The sequence below is a fragment of the Panulirus ornatus genome, chromosome 44 (genome assembly GCF_036320965.1).
Source record: "Panulirus ornatus isolate Po-2019 chromosome 44, ASM3632096v1, whole genome shotgun sequence".
Lineage (NCBI taxonomy): Eukaryota > Metazoa > Arthropoda > Malacostraca > Decapoda > Palinuridae > Panulirus > Panulirus ornatus.
The window spans coordinates 10463648-10486203 of NC_092267.1; the positions used below are offsets into that span (position 1 = coordinate 10463648).

Consider the following 22556-nt stretch of genomic DNA (forward strand, 5'->3'; position numbering starts at 1 on the left):
TGTGGGTTAAATAGTAGGTTAAGCAATCCATTGAAAAGTGTCCTGGTTTTTTAGGTAGGTGTAGATAGCCTGAAAAACAAATATATATTACTACACTTGAGTATCACAAATCCAAAAATTTGCTTTCCTAAATAATCAACTTTCCAAAATAATTTGTGCATTCAAAACTCCCTCCAAAATTTTTTGGAATGGTGTATTATCTTTCCAACCATAGGAGATAGAGAGCTGGTCACCAGGTGATATTCTATTTTGTTTTGATCTAGTTGGCACTGATTAGACCATTGGATAAGTGACATTCAGTCTTGCCTTTAGATTACAGTTTGGAAAATTGGGTCATCCTGTTCACAGTGACAGACAAACCAGTAAAAGAGTTTCAACAAGTCCAATCAGCAACAAAGAAGAATAGAAGAAGGATAGTGCTCAATAATGAAGAACTGGACCATCATATGATGGATTGAGCAAAACAGAAGTTTGGTGTTTTCTGTGGTTAGCATATGTATATGAGATTTTAAAAGTGTGCTAAATTAAAATGTTGAGAAAATGATTGTCAAAGTTTTCTAAGCAAAAATAACATTGACAAAAACTGATGGATTTTGTGAATTTTCCCTTATTTTGAGGGTACATTGATTTTTGTGAATTTTCCCTAATTTTGAGGGTACATTGTTACAGATTACATAGATTGTAAGGGAGAAAAGATGATGAGTTTCAAAGAGTACACACAATAATAATGGTAACTAAGCAGACAAATCATGTGCTTCAGGTCCACACTCTTCCATTGTTCTATATTCCTCTCTCTTTTGAGAGTAGCCTGATGTCCCAGTCTGTAATTCACTATAAGATAAACTCATTTTACACTCTACTACAAAATTATCAGCAAAAATAGCATGCACAAGCACAGAAATGAGTAAACACAATTGCTGGGGGTAAGACTGGGCTGGCAGGCATTCTTGATACTCAGTGTGTAAGAGAGTGATGTACCTGCTGCCACAGTGCTTATTGAATCCTGCCTCTGATAGGCTTGGTATTTTCACACTCCCAGTTTATGCAGTTTCTAGCCTGATCTGGTGGTCGATCACCTGCTCTAAAACTTTTGAAATTCCAGCATGACACTGATGAGCCAACCATATGAGTACATTGCCGTTTGATAAAGGAAAACTGATTTTTGGATCTGTGGTGAGGTTGTCACCATCACCCTGAATGCTGCATAAAGAAAGTATAAGAACATGAACAATTTTATAGACTTATCAGAAGAGCACATAGTTCAGTTGTAGGAACCCTGCAAATTTTCCCCAGTTAGTCATAACAGCATATAATGTAGGAAACATAATTTTTCAACAGTTTGTTATTTATTATCCAGTTTAGAGAAAAACTCTTTGGTTTGATATATCTTGTTGATATTAGAACAAGGAGTTTATTTAGAATGTAGTTTGCAAGCTGTTAGAAGAGTAAGATTATTTTGCTGGAATTTTAGAGAGAGAGGAGGAAATGGAAGGTCACTGATCTTGGATACATCCTCACTATTATCTATTTTAATTGGCATTAATGGCAAACTGTCTTTTGTTTATATCAACTAATGCATAACTATGGCTTCACAAATTCCGTATTGATTTTTCATATTTATGGCAGTAACTTTTTATCTGTATTTATTACTGAAGTGCCTTTTTTTGTGTATTTAACGTTTGTTCATTATTCACACTTTTGCCTCCGTATTTACCTTCTAACAGAAGGTATACTTCAGAAATTCTTTTAAGGAGATTGAAAATAAATAATAAAAACAAAAAAGTCTCTTTTATGAAATGATAGATTAGCAGTTAGAAATAACAGAATATATGCTGAAATTTTTTCATCACCTTTTTGTAGGCCTCATATGGTGCTGAGTGATCACCATAAGGGATGTAAATGCTGCTTTTGACAACTCCTGGTTAGAAAGGAGGAAATGAAAATTGTTTCTTTTTGGTGAGGTTGGTCTTACTGCACTCTGATACAATAGTAGAGCATAGTGGTAATGACATTAGTGTATTCAGGAATAATATGCCTTTCACACTGAAGTTTCAGTATGAGGGATATTGACTGGCAAGTGTGGGAAGGAAAATTATGCACATAGTTATTTCTTATGTATCCCTGGGGATAGGGGAGAAAGAATACTTCCCACGTATTCTCTGCGTGTCGTAGAAGGCGACTAAAAGGGAAGGGAGTGGGGGGCTGGAAATCCTCCCCTCTTTTTTTTTTTTTTTTTCTCAAAGAAGGAACAGAGAAGGGGGCCAGATGAGGATATTCCCTCAAAGGCCCAGTCCTCTGATCTTAACGCTACCTCGCTGACGTGGGAAATGGCGAATAGTATGAAAGAAAGAAAAAGAAACTTATTTCTTATATATATTTTTATTGTATACACAGTCACCACATTGATGATGAATAATACGAATATATGTAGAGATATTTCACCTTTCAAATAGTTGTAAGCTTGAGGCTATCGAGTGGCTGGCATGCATAAGGAGGATATTATCAACGATATATGGAGGATGCCAGAGGAGCCAGGCCCTAGGGCCTGAAAGGATAGGTAGGCCCTAAGAATGAGAAAGTGCAATCCCTCTTAGATTATCCCAGGCTATAGTATCCTAGGGATGCTCTGAAAACAAGATCTGAATTTTCTTAAACTATTCCAAGGTCCAATTACAGGAGTAACCCTAAAAATATAATAATCTGAATTTCCTTGAATTATTCCTGGGTCTGGTAGTTTGGGGGCCCAAGAAATGAAAGTATCTGTTTTTCCTTAATTTATCTTTACTTTTATGATTACTAATCTTGGCATGCTCTGGAGTTGCCACCTCATCTATTTGATTACATGAAACTCAAATTCTTGAGGGTTAAATGTTATCAGTATTTCTCCGTATGCCATGACATTCTCTTAGGAAGCATATATAATCGCTGATGATTACAAATGTTCAAAGACATTGCCTGCTATGGAACAAAATATCCTGCATAGAGTACAAGATATCCTGAGCTTACATGTTTTTATTGAGAAATATATACATTATATACTATATATGGTTTCATTAAATTTTCTCAAAGGCCTTTCAAAGGCAGGCAGGAATATTTTGGCTCCAGGGCTGTCAAATCCATAATACATAACTGGATCTTGAAGGTATCTTTTCTTTGGAAATATTGTAGCCCTTTGCCAATCATGTTACCAAAATCTTCCATAACCACAAGATTACACAGAGATAAGATTAGGTAAAACTGTTACATAATTTCTAATTCAAGTGCAGGTTCACTGGGAGCACCTCTTCTTCCTCTTCACATGATCTTGCTAAAATCACCCTCTTAGTAATATATTTCTCAACATTTCTCTTACTGTTCTTCATCACTTCTTATCAAATGTTCCTCCTAAAAACTTTTGTCATCCAACAAACCACACATTTTCCAGAGTCGACATGTGTGCACAACTTTCAGGTGGACAGTTGTGCATTTTTCTTGGCAATTATAGAGGTGATGAGAGCAGAATTTATTCCCATGCCTTCCAAATGATGAAAATAACCTCTGCAGGCTACCAATGGGAAGATAAGTCAGCTGGATATTTAAACAGAGGCAAAAAAGTTAACACATCATTTCTGAGAGAGTATCAACTGATGATGGCATTGAGAAGGTGGTTTACCTCATATGAGATTTATTCACTCTGAGCAGTCATCCTCTTAAGAAACATGTCTTGAATTGGCTACCTCTGTCTCAAGGCAAAATATATGATTACAGTGGCATTCCATAATTTGTCTCTGTATTTACAGGCTGACATTTTCTCCCATCTACTGGTCAGTAAATGTGGAGATGTCAAGGTTGTCAAGTATATTTGTATGAGATCTGTGCCTTCATGTTATGTAATAACTCGTAAAGTATTGTTGTTGTTGCAAGATAGTAGATATTAATGATGAAAGTCATTGGTATTCATATTTGTTTGGGACAAAAGCACTTAGAACAATACTACATATCTCTTGCAGTGTGCCTGAAACTACTCATGCAGGACTTCATATGCTTGACAGTATGGCAGCATAAGTTAAAAGGGGATGCAGCAATCATAAACAGTGTCTCACCAGGTTGAGTTGCACATCATTTTATTAAGAAAATTATATTCTAGTTAATAACAAACTAAGAAGATTGTTTTTTTGATATTTGAAAAAGATTCTTTTTTAACATTTGAAAATTTGCTTTTATTGCCACAGAAAAATTTTGCAATTACCTCACCAAATGGTTAAGCATTGTGTTTCTGCCATTTCCTTCAACAGTTATCAAGTACTTCAGCCATATCCTCGAACATTCATAAAAACCAGTGCCTATGTATTCGTTGCATCAGTAAGTCATGATACAAAACATTATTTTAGCTCATCACTTATTTATCACCTGAGAGTGCCTTTCATGAGTATATCAGTGAGAATTCTCTACTTATCATTTTCATCTATTTTACTTGGAATTAGATCATATTTTCTCCTCTGTTTTATCATGTGATACATAACTATGGCAGATATTACCAGACTCTGCAAGTAAAGAGTTATACCACAAGGAAGAAGTCTCCTTACTGCCACTGGCAGTATGCTAAAAATAATTGACACAGTTTGTTACCTGTATATGGGCTTCCTGAGTAGACATTGCAAATTGGCCTTAATGTTTTACGTGAAAATTTGATATGAGGGTGTGGAGCAGGAGAGTACTTTAAGGTTATAATTGGGAGTGCAGGGTGTATGAGCAATTGTTTCTAGATTGATTTTGTATTGGTTTATCATGACTTTCCTGTTTAGGGGTTTGGTTGATTTGTGACTGATTTTTTAGTAGTGTCTCATGAGTTTATTTGTGTGTTCTTTGGAAGGAGAGATTTCATTGGAATGGACTTGGGGCACTTCATGAGTGGGGGTCTAGACTGGTGTGATCAGTGGATTTCTTTAATGGGCAAGAGTTGGGTGCTTTGGGACTTGTGATTTACTGTGAAAGGCATTTCAATTTTCAGTTTGTCTTTCAGTGGTTATGGTAGTAATGGTGTTATTGAAAGTTTGGATTTGTCTCTGATATCTGTTGGTGGTGAGTAATTTCATCTGCACTGATTTCTTTGCTTTATGAAGTATGTAATTTGTAGGGAGAAATTTTGGTTATATTTCTTTCTGTACCATTACTCATGGCAGCTCAAGAATGGATGTGAATGGATGTGGTCTTTCTCCATCTGTTCCTGGTGCTACCTTGTTAACATGAGAAATGGCAGTCAAGTATGAAAGAAAGAAAAAATATGTATGTGTTAGAGAGAGAGAGAGAGAGAGAGAGAGAGAGAGAGAGGAGAGAGAGAGAGAGAGAGGAGAGAGAGAGAGAGAGAGAGAGAGAGAGAGAGAGAGAGAGAGAGTGTTAATGGACTTCATTGGCAAGAGGTTACATTGCAAGTGGAAAGTCACCTTCGATGAGGTTGTATTATCATATTTGAGAAGTTGTACTGTACAGTCTAGTTAAGGAGATTCTCACTCCAAAGGAGTGCATCATTTTCATACTACTAAGTGTAGCACAGCCTTGAAGCTGCAGGAACTCTGTCTTGGGGCCATATGATTATTAGATAGATAGATATATAAATAGGGAAGCAGTGATGGCTTGCGCAAAAGATGCTTGTGGCATGAGAAGCGTGGGAAGTGTGCAGATTAGAAAGGGTAGTGAGTGGTGGGATGAAGAAGTAAGATTATTAGTGAAAGAGAGGAGAGAGGCATTTGGACGATTCTTGCAGGGAAATAATGCAAATGAGTGGGAGATGTATAAAAGAAAGAGGCAGGAGGTCAAGAGAAAGGTGCAAGAGGTGAAAAAGAGGGCAAATGAGAGTTGGGGTGAGAGAGTATCATTAAATTTTAGGGAGAATAAAAAGATGTTTTGGAAGGAGGTAAATAAAGTGCATAAGACAAGGGAACAAATGAGAACATCAGTGAAGGGGCTAATGGGGAGGTGATAACAAGTAGTGGTGATGTGAGAAGAACGAGTGAGTATTTTGAAGGTTTGTTGAATGTGTTTGATGATAGAGTGGTAGATGTAGGGTGTTTTGGTCGAGGTGGTGTGCAAAGTGAGAGGGTTAGGGAAAATGATTTGGTAAACTGGGAAGAGGTAGTAAAAGCTTTGCGGAAGATGAAAGCCGGCAAGGCAGCAGGTTTGGATGGTATTGCAGTGGAACTTATTAAAAAAGGGGGTGACTGTATTGTTGACTGGTTGGTAAAGTTATTTAATATATGTATGATTCATGGTGAGGTGCATGAGGACTGGCAGAATGCTTGCATAGTGCCATTGTACAAAGGCAAAGGGGACAAAGGTGAGTGCTCAAATTACAGAGGTATAAGTTTGTTGAGTATTCCTGGTAAATTATATGGGAGGGTATTGATTGAGAGGGTGAAGGCATGTACAGAGCATCAGATTGGGGAAGAGCAGTGTAGTTTCAGAAGTGGTAGAGGATATATGGATCAGGTGTTTGCTTTGAAGAATGTATGTGAGAAATACTTAGAAAAGCAAATGGATTTGTATGTAGCATTTACGGATCTGTTTAAGGCATATGATAAGAGTTGATAGAGATTGCTCCGTGGAAGGTATTAAGAATATATGGTGTGGGAGGTAAGTTGTTAGAAGCAGTGAAAAGTTTTTATGGAGGATGTAAGGCATGTGTATGTGTAGGAAGAGAGGAAAGTGATTGGTTCTCAGCGAATGTAGGTTTGCGGCAGGGGTGTGTGATGTCTCCATGGTTGTTTAATTTGTTTCTGGATGGGTTGTTAGGGAGGTGAATGCAAGAGTCCTGGAAAGAGGGGCAAGTATGCAGTCTGTTGTGGATGAGAGAGCTTGGGAAGGGAGTCAGTTGTTGTTCGCTGATGATACAGCACTGGTGGCTGATTCATGTGGGAAACTGCAGAAGCTGGTGACTTAGTTTGGTAAAGTGTGTGAAAGAAGAAAGTTGAGAGTAAATGTGAATAAGAGCAAGGTTATTAGGTACAGTAGGGTTGAGGGTCAAGTCAATTGGGAGGTAAGTTTGAATGGAGAAAAACTGGAGGAAGTGAAGTGTTTTAGATATCTGGGAGTGGATTTGGCAGCATATGGAACCATGGAAGTGGAAGTGAATCATAGGGTGGGGGAGGGGGCGAAAATTCTGGGGGCCTTGAAGAATGTGTGGAAGTCGAGAACAGTATCTCGGAAAGCAAAAATGGGTATGTTTGAAGGAATAGTGGTTCCAACAATGTTATATGGTTGCAAGGCGTGGGCTATGGATAGAGTTGTGCGCAGGAGGATGGATGTGCTGGAAATGAGATGTTTGAGGACAATATGTGGTGTGCGGTGGTTTGATTGGGTAAGTAATAATAGGGTAAGAGAGATGTGTGGTAATAAAAAGAGTGTGGTTGAGAGACCAGAAGAGGGTGTTTTGAAATGGTTTGGTCACATGGAGAGAATAATTGAGGAAAGATTGACCAAGAGGATATATGTGTCAGAGGTGGAGGGAACGAGGAAAAGTGGGAGACCAAATTGGAGGTGGAAAGATGGAGTGAAAAAGATTTTGAGTGATCGGGGCCTGAACATGCAGGAGGGTGAAAGGCGTGCAAGGAATAGAGTGAATTGGAACGATGTGGTATACCGTGGTCGACATGCTGTCAATGGATTGAACCAGGGCATTTGATGCGTCTGGGGTAAACCATGAAAATTTCTGTGGGGCCTGGATGTAGAAATTGAGCTGTAGTTTCGGTGCATTATTACATGACAGCTAGAGACTGAGTGTGAACGAATGTTGCCTTTGTTGTCTTTTCCTAGCGCTACCTCGCACACATGAGGGGGGAGGGGGTTGTTATTTCATGTGTGGCGAGGTGGTGATGGGAATGAATAAAGGCAGACAGTATGAATTATATACATGTGTATATATGTATATGTCTTTGTGTGTATATATATGTATACTATGAGATGTATAGGTATGTATATTTGCATGTGTGGACGTGTATGTATATACATGTGTATGTGGGCAGGTTTGGCCATTCTTTTCGTCTGTTTCCTTGTGCTACCTTGCTAACACGGGAGACAGCGACAAAGCAAAATAAATACATAAATAATATTTGTATACATTGAGATGTATAGTTATATATATATGTGCATGTGTGGGTGTGTATGTATATACATGTGTTTGTGGGTGGGTTGGGCCATTCTTTTGTCTGTTTCCTTGTGCTACCTCGCTAACGCGGGAGACAGTGACAAAGTATGATAAAGAAAAAATATAAATAGAGAGATTGATAGATAGGTAGACAGATAGATACGTAGGTATTGGTAAAGCAGATGATGAACATACATATGTACAATATAGATCTTTGGCTGTATACATATGAAGTCTAACTTCCCACTTTGCAGGCCCAAAACCCAGATGAGTTAACAATCGTGGAGAATGAGGAACTAGAAGTCATGGGTGAAGGTGATGGTGATGGCTGGGTCCAGGCCAGGAACTATAAGGGTGAGGTAAGTTATTTTTAACTTATTGTATAGCACTACATGGCAGATGTATAGTTGCAGAGAATTGACTTTCAGAGGTTTGCTGAGGCCTCTTATGCTCTTTAAGTTCATGATGTAGACTTATACATTGTTGTGAGGTGTGTGAAAATTACAAAAGCTGTAATGAATTTTGGCAATCTTCATACATTATGGCACATTTCTGTTGATGGACAGACAAATGTTTATACACCACGGGTTAGACTCAAATCCTGGGCAGGGCCCATGGTTACCTTTACCACACGAAGGTTAAAAGACACTTTCATTGCCAGGAAGATTTGTGGTGTATCATACATTTATTTCTGATTGCTTTTTGTTGGTGCCATTTCATGTGTGGCAGGGTGGTGACGGGAATGGATGAAGGCAGCATGAATATGTATGAATATGTACATGGGTATATATGTATATGTCTTTGTATGTATATGTATGTATACATTGCAATGTATAAGTATGTATATGTGCATGTGGTGGTGTTTATGTATATACATGTGTATGTGGGTGGGTTGGGCCATTCTTTCGTCTGTTTCCTTGCCCTACCTCACTAACGTGAGACAGCGACAAAGTATGATAAATGAATAAAGACATATACATGTGTATTTTTGATTATATTCATTTATAGTCATTGTACTTTGTCGCTGTCTCCCACGTTAGCGAAGTAGCGCAAGGAAACAAACAAAAGAATGGTCCAACCCACCCACATACATATGTATATACATACATGTCCACACATGCACATATACATACCTACACATTTCAATGTATACATACATATACTTACACAGACATATACATATATACACATGTACATAATTCATAGTAGCAGCCTTTATTCATTCCTGTAGCCACCCCGTCACACATGAAATGACAACCCCCTCCCCCCGCACGCACGTGAGGTAGTGCTAGGAAAAGACAACAAGGCCACATTCATTCACACTAAGTCTCAAGCTGTCATGTGTATTGCACCGAAACCACAGCTCCCTTTCCACATCCAGGCCCTACAAAACTTTCCATGGTTTACCCCAGACGCTTCACTTGCCCTAGCTTAATCCATTGACAGCACGTCGACCCTGGTATACCTCATCATTCCAATTCACTCAGTTCCTTGCACGCCTTTTACCCTCCTGTATGTTCAGGCCCCGATTGCTCAAAATCCTTTTCACTCCATCCTTTCACCTCCAATTTGGTCTTCCACTTCTCCTTGTTCCCTCCACCTCTGACACATATATCCTCTTTGTCAATCTTTCCTCACTCATTCTCTCCATCTGACCAAACCATTTCAATACACCCTCTTCTGCTCTCTCAACCACATTCTTTTTATTACCACACATCTCTCTTACCTTATTATTACTTACTCGATCAAACCACCTCACACCACATATTGTCCTCAAACATCTCATTTCCAACACATCCACCCTCCTCCACACAACCCTATCTATAGCCCACGCATTGCAACCATATAACATTATTGGAACCACTATTCCTTCTAACATACCCATTTTTGCTTTCTGAGATAATGCTCTCGCCTTCCACATATTCTTCAACGCTCCCAGAACCTTCACCCCCTCCCCCACCCTGTGATTTATTTCAGCTGCAAAATCCACTCCCAGATATCTAAAACACTTCACTTCCTCCAGTTTTTCTCCATTCAAACTTACCTCCCAATTGACTTGTCCCTCAACCTTACTGTACCTAATAACCTTGCTCTTATTCACATTTACTCTCAGCTTTCTTTGACACACTTTACCAAACTCAGTCACCAGCTTCTGCAGTTTCTCACATGAATCAGCCACCACACACACACACATAAATATATATATATATATATGTATGAGTGAGGAGAGATTGACCAAGAGGATATATGTGTCGGAGGTGGAGGGAACGAGGAGAAGAGGGAGACCAAATTGGAGGTGGAAAGATGGAGTGAAAAAGATTTTGTGTGATCGGGGCCTGAACATGCAGGAGGGTGAAAGGAGGGCAAGAAATAGAGTGAATTGGAGTCATGTGGTATACAGGGGTTGACGTGCTGTCAGTGGATTGAAGCAAGGCATGTGAAGCGTCTGGGGTAAACCATGGAAAGCTGTGTAGGTATGTATATTTGCGTGTCTGGACGTGTGTATGTACATGTGTATGGGGGGGGGGGTTGGGCCATTTCTTTCGTCTGTTTCCTTGCGCTACCTCGCAAACGCGGGAGACAGCGACAAAGTATAAAAAAAAAAAAAAAAAAAAAAAAATATATATATATATATATATATATATATTTTTTTTTCTTTTTTTCTTTTTTTTGCTGTCTCCCACGTTTGCGAGGTAGCGCAAGGAAACAGACGAAAGAAATGGCCCAACCCACCCCCATACACATGTATATACATACGTCCACACACGCAAATATACATACCTACACAGCTTTCCATGGTTTACCCCAGATGCTTCACATGCCCTGATTCAATCCACTGACAGCACGTCAACCCCGGTATACCACATCGATCCAATTCACTCTATTCCTTGCCCTCCTTTCACCCTCCTGCATGTTCAGGCCCCGATCACACAAAATCTTTTTCACTCCATCTTTCCACCTCCAATTTGGTCTCCCACTTCTCCTCGTTCCCTCCACCTCCGACACATATATCCTCTTGGTCAATCTTTCCTCATTCATTTTCTTGCATGTGCCCAAACCATTTCAGAACACCCTCTTCTGCTCTCTCAACCACGCTCTTTTTATTTCCACACATCTCTTTTACCCTCATGTTACTTACTCGATCAAACCACCTCACACCACACATTGTCCTCAAACATCTCATTTCCAGCACATCCATCCTCCTGCGCACAACTCTATCCATAGCCCACGCCTCGCAACCATACAACATTGTTGGAACCACTATTCCTTCAAACATAGCCATTTTTGCTTTCTGAGATAATGTTCTCGACTTCCACACCTTCAAGGCTCCCAGAATTTTCGCCCCCTCCCCCACCCTATGATCCACTTCCGCTTCCATGGTTCCATCTGCTGTCAGATCCACTCCCAGATATCTAAAACACTTTACTTCCTCCAGTTTTTCTCCATTCAAACTTACCTCCCAATTGACTTGACCCTCAACCCTACTGTACCTAATAACCTTGCTCTTATTCACATTTACTCCTAACTTTCTTCTTTCACACACTTTACCAAACTCAGTCACCAGCTTCTGCAGTTTCTCACATGAATCAGCCACCAGCGCTGTATCATCAGCGAACAACAACTGACTCACTTCCCAAGCTCTCTCATCCCCAACAGACTTCATACTTGCCCCTCTTTCCAAAACTCTTGCATTCACCTCCCTAACAACCCCATCCATAAACAAATTAAACAACCATGGAGACATTACACACCCCTGCCGCAAACCTATATTCACTGAGAACCAATCACTTTCCTCTCTTCCTACATGTACACATGCCTTACATCCTCAATAAAAACTTTTCACTGCTTCTAACAACTTGCCTCCCACACCATATATTCTTAATACCTTCCACAGAGCATCTCTATCAACTCTATCATATGCCTTCTCCAGATCCATAAATGCTACATAGAAATCCATTTGCTTTTCTAAGTATTTCTCACATACATTCTTCAAAGCAAACACCTGATCCACACACACATATATATATATATATATATATATATATATATATATATATATATATATATATATATAGTTTGGTAAAGTGTGTGGAAGAAGAAAGTTAAGAGTAAATGTGAATAAGAGCAAGGTTATTAGGTACAGTAGGGTTGAGGGTCAAGTCAATTGGGAGGTGAGTTTGAATGGAGAAAAACTGGAGGAAGTGAAGTGTTTTAGATATCTGGGAGTGGATCTGGCAGCGGATGGAACCAAGGAAGCAGAATTGGATCATAGGGTGGGGGAGGGGGCGAAAATTCTGGGGGCCTTGAAGAATGTGTGGAAGTCGAGAACATTATCTCGGAAAGCAAAAATGGGTATGTTTGAAGGAATAGTGGTTCCAACAATGTTGTATGGTTGCGAGGCATGGGCTATGGATAGAGTTGTGCGCAGGAGGATGGATGTGCTGGAAATGAGATGTTTGAGGACAATGTGTGGTGTGAGGTGGTTTGATCGAGTGAGTAACGTAAGGGTAAGAGAGATGTGTGGAAATAAAAAGATCGTGGTTGAGAGAGCAGAAGAGGGTGTTTTGAAGTGGTTTGGGCACATTGAGAGAATGAGTGAGGAAAGATTGACCAAGAGGATATATGTGTCGGAGGTGGAGGGAACGAGGAGAAGAGGGAGACCAAATTGGAGGTGGAAAGATGGAGTGAAAAAGATTTTGTGTGATCGGGGCCTGAACATGCAGGAGGGTGAAAGGAGGGCAAGGAATAGAGTAAATTGGAGCGATGTGGTATACCGGGGTTGGCGTGCTGTCAGTGGATTGAATCAAGGCATGTGAAGCGTCTGGGGTAAACCATGGAAAGCTGTGTAGGTATGTATATTTGTGTGTGTGGACGTATGTATATACATGTGTATGGGGGGGGGTTGGGCCATTTCTTTCGTCTGTTTCCTTGCGCTACCTCGCAAACGCGGGAGACAGCGAGCGACAAAGTATAAAAAAAAAAAAAAAATATATATATATATATATACACACACACACAGACATATACATATATACACCTGTACATAATTCGTACTGTCTCCCTTTATTCATTCGCATCGCCACCTCGCTACACATGAAATAACAACCCCCTCCCCCCTCATGTGCGTGAGGTAGCGCTAGGAAAAGACAACAAAGGCCCCAATTCGTTCACACTCAGTCTCTATCTGTCATGTAATAATGCACCGAAACTACAGCTCCCTTTCCACATCCAGGCCCCACAGAACTTTCCATGGTTTACTCCAGACTCTTCACATGCCCTGGTTCAATCCATTGACAGCACGTCAACCCCGGTATATCACATCGTTCCAGTTCACTCTATTCCTTGGACGCCTTTCACCCTCCTGCATGTTCAGGCCCCGATCACTCAAAATCTTTTTCACTCCATTTTTCCACCTCCAATTTGGTCTCCCACTTCTCCTTGTTCCCTTCACCTGTGACACATATATCCTCTTGGTCAATCTTTCCTCACTCATTCTCTCCATGTAACCAAACCATTTCAAAACACCCTCTTCTGCTCTCTCAACCACACTCTTTTTATTACCACACATCTCTCTTACCCTATTATTACTTACTCGATCAAACCACCTCACACCACATTTAGTCTTCAAACATCTCAAATCCAGCACATCCACCCTCATCTGCACAACTCTATCTATAGCCCACGCCTCGCAACCATATAACATTGTTGGAAGCACTATTCCTTCAAACATACCCATTTTTGCTTTCCGAGATAATGTTCTTGACTTCCACACATTCTTCAACGCTCCCAGAATTTTTGCCCCCTCCCCCACCCTATGATTCACTTCCGCTTCCATGTTTCCATCTGCTGCCAAATCCACTCCCAGATATTTAAAACACTTAACTTCCTCCAGTTTTTCTTCATTCAAACCTACCTCCCAATTGACTTGTCCCTCAACCCTACTGTACCTAATAACCTTGCTCTTATTCACATTTACTCTCAGCTTTCCTCTTTCACACACTTTACCAAACTCAGTCACCAGCTTCTGCAGTTTCTCACATGAATCAGCCACCAGCGCTGTATCATCAGCGAACAAGAACTGACTCACTTCCCAAGCTCTCTCATCCCCAACAGACTTCATACTTGCCCCTCTTTCCAAATATCTTGCTTTCACCTCCCTAACAACCCCATCCATAAACAAATTAAACAACCATGGAGACATCACACACCCCTGCCGCAAACCTACATTTACTGAGAACCAATCACCTTCCTCTCTTCCTACACATACACATGTCCATGTCCTCAGCATCATTCAGCAAACAAGTGACTATTTATTAACCAGATGTCCAATCATTGTCAAGTAGTTATCATCATTTCAGTATTTGACTTCTGTTTATTAACTAGGTTTTCATATTGTGTCTAGTTTAATTTACTGAGATCCTTTCAGTAACTGATATTCTATTCATTAGGTAACTTTCATTTTAGCATATTTTTTTCAGTATCTGATATTTCATTAACTGCTTATGCTTCCATTTATAGTTTAGCTTTTATTTCAGTAACTATGCTTCCATTCAAGCAATGAGTTAACACATATCAAAGATTTTTCCTTTCAATAACTCTGATTCCCCCTTGATTATTAAGGCGTCCATCCTCCTTCAGGTGGGCTTCATTCCCCAAAACTATATTGAGATGGAGGAGGGAGCAGTGCCGTCCACCCAAACAGACTTTACTACCTTCCCAGAGCCAAATACTGAAGATGGTACCAGTGTCCCAGCTGACACAGCCATCAATGGAGCCACCCAGAGAGGCATTTCCTTCTCTTCCATTGAGTACAATCTGGAGGTATGGTATCTTCATAGGGAAACTTTTACCAGTTTTTGATGTGAAGTCTGTTCTTGAATGAGAGAGAATTTGCATTTGCTGTTATTGCTACTAGCTATAGGCTTGTTACATTCATTAGCAGGGTGAGATTTTACTCCTGCTTTTAAGGTGTAGGTTCTGTCTACAATGCACTGAGTTTCACTTTTGTGTCTAGTGACTATCGTGTCATTGGATCTTTGCCAGTAATTTTGATCACATTTTTTGTGAATTTTTATTGTGCTTAAGATTTAAACAGCTCCAACTGCTTGTGCAAAAATTTTTACTAGATACATTTTAACATATTTTGCTTTCATAGAGAATTTTAGTATTTTTTACTAGTTTCTGTAGTATGCCAATGAATGGCTTTTGGTAACATATTCAGTTATCTATACTAATAGCTTGTTACTAAAGTTTTAGGAATGATTCAGATACAGACTTGTTTGCTTTTTTTATCACTGTTTTTATAAGGTGGCTTTACAATCAGATTTTTGTAGCATCATCATGGTATTTGTCTATAATTTCTAATTCATCATGCAGCTTTTTGTATATTCATAAACTAGACTTGATAGTAATGAATGCGACAGTATGATTATTACTATTAGCACAATTAGAGATCATCTACTATAAAAATCTATATTTTTGTAATATGAAAGGAGAATGCAAGTGTTTGTAGTAACTGATTTCTTTCAAGATCATTACTCACAGAAGAAAAACTCAGTAGTAGCCCTTGTGATCGTATGATTAAACTTTCCTTCATTTTATTCTAGAACCACTGTTCCCCCTCTTCCATGACTGAGATGAAAAGTATTGTCATTAACCCTTTGTACACAATGCAAGCCATGACTTAAGTAAATGCCCTCCCTTCCACTCCTCTTGTTCCTTCTTCCCCAAACAGTGAATATGTGACTGTTCCTTACTAAAAGTTTATGCTTTAATCTTTAGAGTACTATACCACCAGTAATTATTTTGATGATGCTTCTCAGTTAGTAAGGATCCCTCACGGTCATTTCATACCACAATTGTTAAACTCCAGTTATGATTCCTGAATGAATTAAAATTCAATTAATTCATCGTGTGTGAGAATGGATACAGTTTGCAGATTCACTCATAGTGTGTAAAAGTAATACCCAGTGTGCAGTTTTCTGATTGATTTAACAGGTATTTTTCTTTTTAGTATTTCTTTATTTTCATTGCAATTTTGTATGATTTGTGGTAGAATAACCTTAGTTTACCTTTTTCTTCATTAGTTGTCACTACAGTATTTCATGCATAGATTCCTTATTCATTAATGTTATCATGGCATGTGTTTGAGGATGGTCAAATCATGTTTTTATGATTCATCATTTGTATCATTTATGCCATGTACGAGTATTACTTTAGTTTATCTGATTCATTCAAAAGCTTCCTGATAGTATTATAAGTTTTATTTATCATGACATTAGTATTAGAAAGATTATTCTTTTGTGATTCATTCATAAGTTTCATGATTCATTCATAAGTTGTTACAATGCCAAGTGAGTAAATGTGTTTATGAATGACCTGTGCTGAGTCCCACTGTCTTCCCCGCCAAGACGGAGGAGGAAATGGCAGCTCCCGTCTCTTTCTCCTCCATGGATTACAGTTTCGAGGTGGGCACCATCCTCACTGCTACACCCCCACAGCTTGTTGCTATGATAGCTTCAGTGCAGAGCTTTACCCTTCAAGCTTAGCTCTGATTGGCTTAGCTCAGATGTGTTTATTACCATTCCAATACATCAGGCACTGTTTTCCTCTGGACCCTTCATTAGAACATTTCTCACTGCTTCATGGACACCACATCAAAGAGCTATCCACCAGTACGCATACCAGTATAGAAGGAATATAGTAGTCGATCAGACATTTGAAAATGCTAAGATTTAAATGATATCAAGGATATCAAAGTAAGAGAAGCAATTGAATCCAAATTGTAACAAAATTTTTGTGTAACCATTTGAATTTGACAGATTTGGCCAGTAAGAAGTTATATAAGGGTTCAGATCAATAAGGATTCCCCAACTGTTTGCCTTTCACACTACTTCACTTCTGCCTATGAATCTGTTTACTGATGTTACAAATTCCAATGATGCAGGTATGAGAGCCCTACCCTCCTTCACTCTCCCTACTTGTGAAATATCAGCATCCTTAAACTGCGTGTGGCCATTCCCTGCATTTCTTGTTTGTATTTTGTCCATTCTCCTCCACTGTGATTCTTTAGATATTTGCTCTCTCTGCATATTACTTCATACTGTAAGATTCAGTGAGTTGCTTCTTGCTTACAAGCAATTTTCTAGAGTGAAACCTTCACTATTGCAGTTAAAAGCAGCCAAGTGGCCTTAATTCCCTGTATGTATTTGGCACTTGGAAACCCTTCCTGACATAGAAAAATAATTTGTAGTTGTTACTTAGCTTATGTGCTTACACCTCATAATGGCTACTTCATATACTAATGTGATAGGTAGCACATGTCCTGGTGAGGTAATACCAAATAAAAGAATTACTTTAGATGTCTGAATATATGACAATGAGTCAGTCAGATTAAATGGTGTGACTTGGTGCCATGACATGTGTGTAGTGGTATGACTCTGTGCCATGATTCAGGTGGTGATATTATTTTTTGCCAAAACACAGGTGTGGTGGTATTACTTAGTGCTGTGACATAGGCTTAGCAGTATGACAGTACCATGACACAGGTTTAGCAGCATGACAATTCTATGACACATGTGATATGTCTTTGCCATAATGCAGGTTTGGTAGTATGACTGTGTACCACAACTTGTATGGTGGCATGACTCATTATTACATGGTTGTGATGGTATGATTCATTGCCATAACAGGTGTGATGGTATGGGCTGATACCACAACACAAGTGTAATGGTGTGACTCAGTGGCGGTACCACAGTGAAAATGCCGACACCACACACTGACACAAGAGTTGTACCATTTAGTCACTATAACATTGTTTTAATCTCACTGTATTCATAGAATGTCCTAGAGTAGATCTGTGATAAACCTGAGATGCATGACATTTATACATAACTAAGATTTGTGTGATAAATCTCCTTCAATGGAGCACAGTTTTGATATCATTTTATGGTTATGATTCATATATGTCATATATAAAGAAAATAGATTTTAGCCGCACATGGCTCTTGGTGTTTTGTTATTTTGGTGTGAGAGGAACACATTCTACTGCTGCTGGGAACAAATGGTAAGGACTGATATTTGCTGTACATTTTCTTATTATTTACACATCTTAACTCTTAGGGTTAGAACAGTTAGATTGATACATATTTTTGATGCCAGGTAACATCCATTAACTTTTGATTTCATGTTTTGATATCATTTAGAACTGAAGTAGGTAGGAAAATTAGGCTGGAGCATTAAGGTAGTGTTAGTCAGTAGGAATATAAGCTAGGAGCCTCTGCAAACACTGTGCTAGAGTTGCTCTCTGCCAGTGGTCAGTTAAGGGTGAGGCACTAAGGGCTTAGAGAAGTGGCACTAGAGTTCACTAGCTATGGGGACTGTTGCCATGGCCACCCCCTTGAGGGAGTTGCAGTTGGGAACAAGTATCAGAGATAGATAGATTGATAGACGGACACATATGTAAACAGGCTTATTAGTAATCAATAAAACTGTACAAGTATTGATAATGTTAACGTTTTAGCTTAAATAAGTGTAGGGATAAGCCCGTGACATAAGTGGATTACCAAGGAATTGGATGATAGTTAATTTACAAAAACACCGAGAAACTTTATTGAAATGGGTTAATTTATTTGACCAGATTATGTATACCCTGAGTGTAAGCATTTGTACTGGACTTTGCTGTACTGATAATTTAAAGAGGAAAATTCGAATGTATATCTATAATGTTTGAAATACTTACACAAATAGGGTCAAGTAAGAAAAGTAGTTCTTACTAATTCCAATGTGTACAGGAAGTATCACATTCACCACTTCTGACTGGAATTTGAATTCCCAGAATTTTAGAACCAAGGTCTTGGTTATAGCAAATGTAGTTACAGAAGTGATAATTTTTGTAGAAGCTGCAGCTGCATTGATTGTCATTAGAATTTTTTTCACTAATTTTGAATGTTGTTTGGATGTAAACTCTTAGTTCCATTTTAATGATAATGTTACTTATTCAAAACAGTAAAAAAGATCTTATTTTAGACAAACTTTTATTTTATGCTTTATTATTTGATCACAGTATCAGCAGTTATAAATGAATCCAACAAAAGGTTAACCTTTCATATTAATTTCAAATCTGGGAACAGTATACCGTACCTTGTAAGTATTAGGCCTTGAGGGTGCTTGAACATTATGGAAATGGGCCCTTTGCTATTAGGTCTTTATGTCAAGTGATGTTTATAGTATAGACTTTCACAAAATTAGACTTTCTATATATTCTTATATAGGTATTAGACCTTAATGGTAATAGACCACTGCAGTTGTTGACCTTCGTCCTATCAAACTTTTATCATATCAATCTTCAGTGATTATACGAGCATCTTCATGGTAATTTGACTTTCATGGTAGATTGATTTCATTTAATCCCTTCTTGACCCTTGTGCTTTCCTGCAGGGTGGTGAGGAATATCGGGCCACCAGTGAATATTCTTCGGAGCCACCCGCTGACCTCCCACCACCACCACCACCCACATCAGCTGATACTTCCATGCCTGTGCCCAAGCTGTCCCTCCCTGTCTATACTGGACATGAAACACGTCAGTACCTGGGGAGAGGGAGAGATTTTAATCGATTAATTCATTTATTGAGTGCTGAAAACCCATAATTGACACATTCACCACATTAAGATGTAGGAACAGTGCCTTAATCTTAAGAATTATTTTATATGATTTTTTAGGTTAATCTTTAAGGTTATCTTGTACCACATGCCCATTTTTTGATTGTAATGTCAGTTTGGGGTTATCATCTCCGTATTTATATTATGGTGGTACTGTCTTATCCTAAAGTTATAACCCGAGTCTGATTAGGGGAGCTTAAGGACATATTATAGGTGAGAGAGAAGGTAAAAGTGGGAGGAGTGATTGCCTACTTACAAGTAACTATGAGAGAGAGAGAGAGGGCATGTGCAATCACCTTTTGTCCTGTAGGGAAAGGGAGTTTTACATTTGTAGGGCCCCATCTAATGAACATTCTCTTATGTGTGTGTGTGTGTGTGTGTGTGTGTGTGTAGCTACAAGTACTTATAGTAAGATTTTTTTAGAATGGCTGGTCTGTTGTGTAGAGCTCACTGAATATTGTGCTTGTTGAATTTTATTATTATAAAGATTATTTTTCTCTGTCATTTTGTCACTCTTTGGAAAAGTGACATGACAGTTTCATACTTAGAGTGACTCGTTACAATACCAACAGTTTCATACCTACAGTGACTGTTACAAAACCGACAGTTTCATACCTAGAGTGACTGTTACAATACCTAGAACAACTAGCCCAGTGCCTAGAGGAAACAGCACCATACCTAGAACGACTTGCACTGTATTGTACCTAAAATGGCCAGCACCATACCTAGAACAATTTGCACTGTACTGTACCTAGAACAGCCAGCACCATACTTAGAACAGCAGGCACAGCACCTAGAACAACTGGCATCATATCTAGAGCAACTTTCACCATACCTAGAACAACTAGCAGCACACCTTAAACAGTTAGCTACATATGTAGAACAGCTGGCACTGTATGTAGAACAGCCAGCACTGTACCTATAATAGTCACTGTTGACAATACCTAAACAACTGACACTGTACCTAGGATAACGAGCATTTTATAGTACCTGAATAAGCAGCACTGCACCAAGAACAACTGGCATTGTACAATACCTAGAACAACCAACTCCATATTTGGAATAACAACATGCACTATGCCTAAAGCAAGCAGCACCAACATACCTAAACCAACTAACACCATATCTAAAACAACATACCTAAACCAACTGACACCATACATTGAACAACTGGCACCATACTGTAACCATCAGCACATTACCTTTAATAACCAGCATCATACGTAAAACATTGAACACCATTCATAAAACAATGAGCACCATGTCTTAGACATCTAGTACCTTTTTTGAAACAACTTGTACCTTATTTAAAACAACTTGCACCTTACCTAAACCAGCACCATCCCTGGAATAAATGAGACCATACCTGTAATAACTGGCACAATACCTAAAACAATCAAGACCATATCTAAAACAACCAGCATCATACCTATAATAACTGGCACTATATGTAAAACAACTGGTACTAAGCCCAGAACAGTTGATACCAAACCTGAAACAACCAGCACCATACCAAAAACAACTGGCAACATGCCTAAAAAACAGAACAGTACCTAAAAACATCACCATGCCTTAAACAGCTGATACCTTACCTAAACCAACTAACATCATACTGAAAACAACTAGTACAATATCCAATTTATCTGGCAGTATATCTAAAAACTTGTCAGCATCATGCTTAAACAAATAATCTTACCCAGAACAACAAGCTCCTTACATAAACCATCCAGCACCATAGCTAAGACAATCAGCACCATACCTAAAGCAATGCATTTTATACCTATGAAAGTGGGACCATACCTGAAGAAACTAGCACCATACCTAAAAAACTTGCATTGTACTGAAATCAACCAGCACTGTGCCTAAAGGAACTTGTATCATACCTAAAACAACAACATAATACCAAAAAACTGGCACCATTCTTAAAACAGCTTACATTATACTTAAAAACTGGTACTATACCTAAAATAACTGTCACCACGTTAAAACAACTAGCAACATGCCCTCTCAAATATGCCTAAAACAAATGTACCTAAAACAACCTCAGATATACCTAAAACGACCATAACCTTATTTAAAACAATTGATGCTATGCCTGCAGTATCTGCCAGTATGTCTACAGCAACTGGCATCAAACCTAAAACAGACATCAGCATGCACAGAACAATCATCATCATATCTTCCACTGTCCACACAGCTGCTAAAGCAGCTACATTCAAGGCTGGCTGTATGTTGACTGAAGAAGCTATTTATATTAATGAATGTACCTACAATACAATTTTGTCCGTGGAGAAGTTAGCACTAAGTGTCCTCAGTGTCTTGCTAGCTTGATAACACTCAGCTACCACAGACATTTCATAATTGTCAGTCCTGTGTTGATCTGAAACTGTTCTCAACCATTGATACAGACAGATTGATTGATTATGTTTTTAAAGATATTGAGGAGAAGGGCATAGATTACAAATTTGCAGAAGCTCCTTGTTTTCATATTTGATGAACCTCAAAAGTAACTTTGTCATTAACTTTGTATAAGTGAGTACACCACATACTCCCTTTTTACTTCTAATGTCTAGTATAGTAGTAGCTAGATACACCTGGAGGCAGATCTTTTCTAGTTTGTACAGCATTTTTATGCATTTCCTTGAAATGAATCAGCATCTCTTCTAGAAACACCATAAAACCAAATCATGCCATGTAAATTAGTTTGTGTATTTGTAGTTAAACTGATATATACTTGAATCTCAAACTGTTTTTAAGTGTTTTTTCTTATATGCTG

At 38.7% G+C, this 22556-nt stretch overlaps 1 protein-coding gene across 1 annotated transcript in view; it reads left to right on the forward strand.

Annotated features, from left to right (window-relative positions):
* The window catches only part of nwk (nervous wreck), a 272814-nt gene that overhangs the window by 178078 nt on the left and 72180 nt on the right, over positions 1 to 22556 (forward strand). The window contains exons 17-20 of the mRNA XM_071687955.1: positions 8374 to 8478; positions 14759 to 14941; positions 16531 to 16587; positions 19559 to 19700. Coding sequence (XP_071544056.1) covers positions 8374 to 8478; positions 14759 to 14941; positions 16531 to 16587; positions 19559 to 19700 — 487 coding nt within the window. The remainder of the gene's footprint in view (positions 1 to 8373; positions 8479 to 14758; positions 14942 to 16530; positions 16588 to 19558; positions 19701 to 22556) is intronic.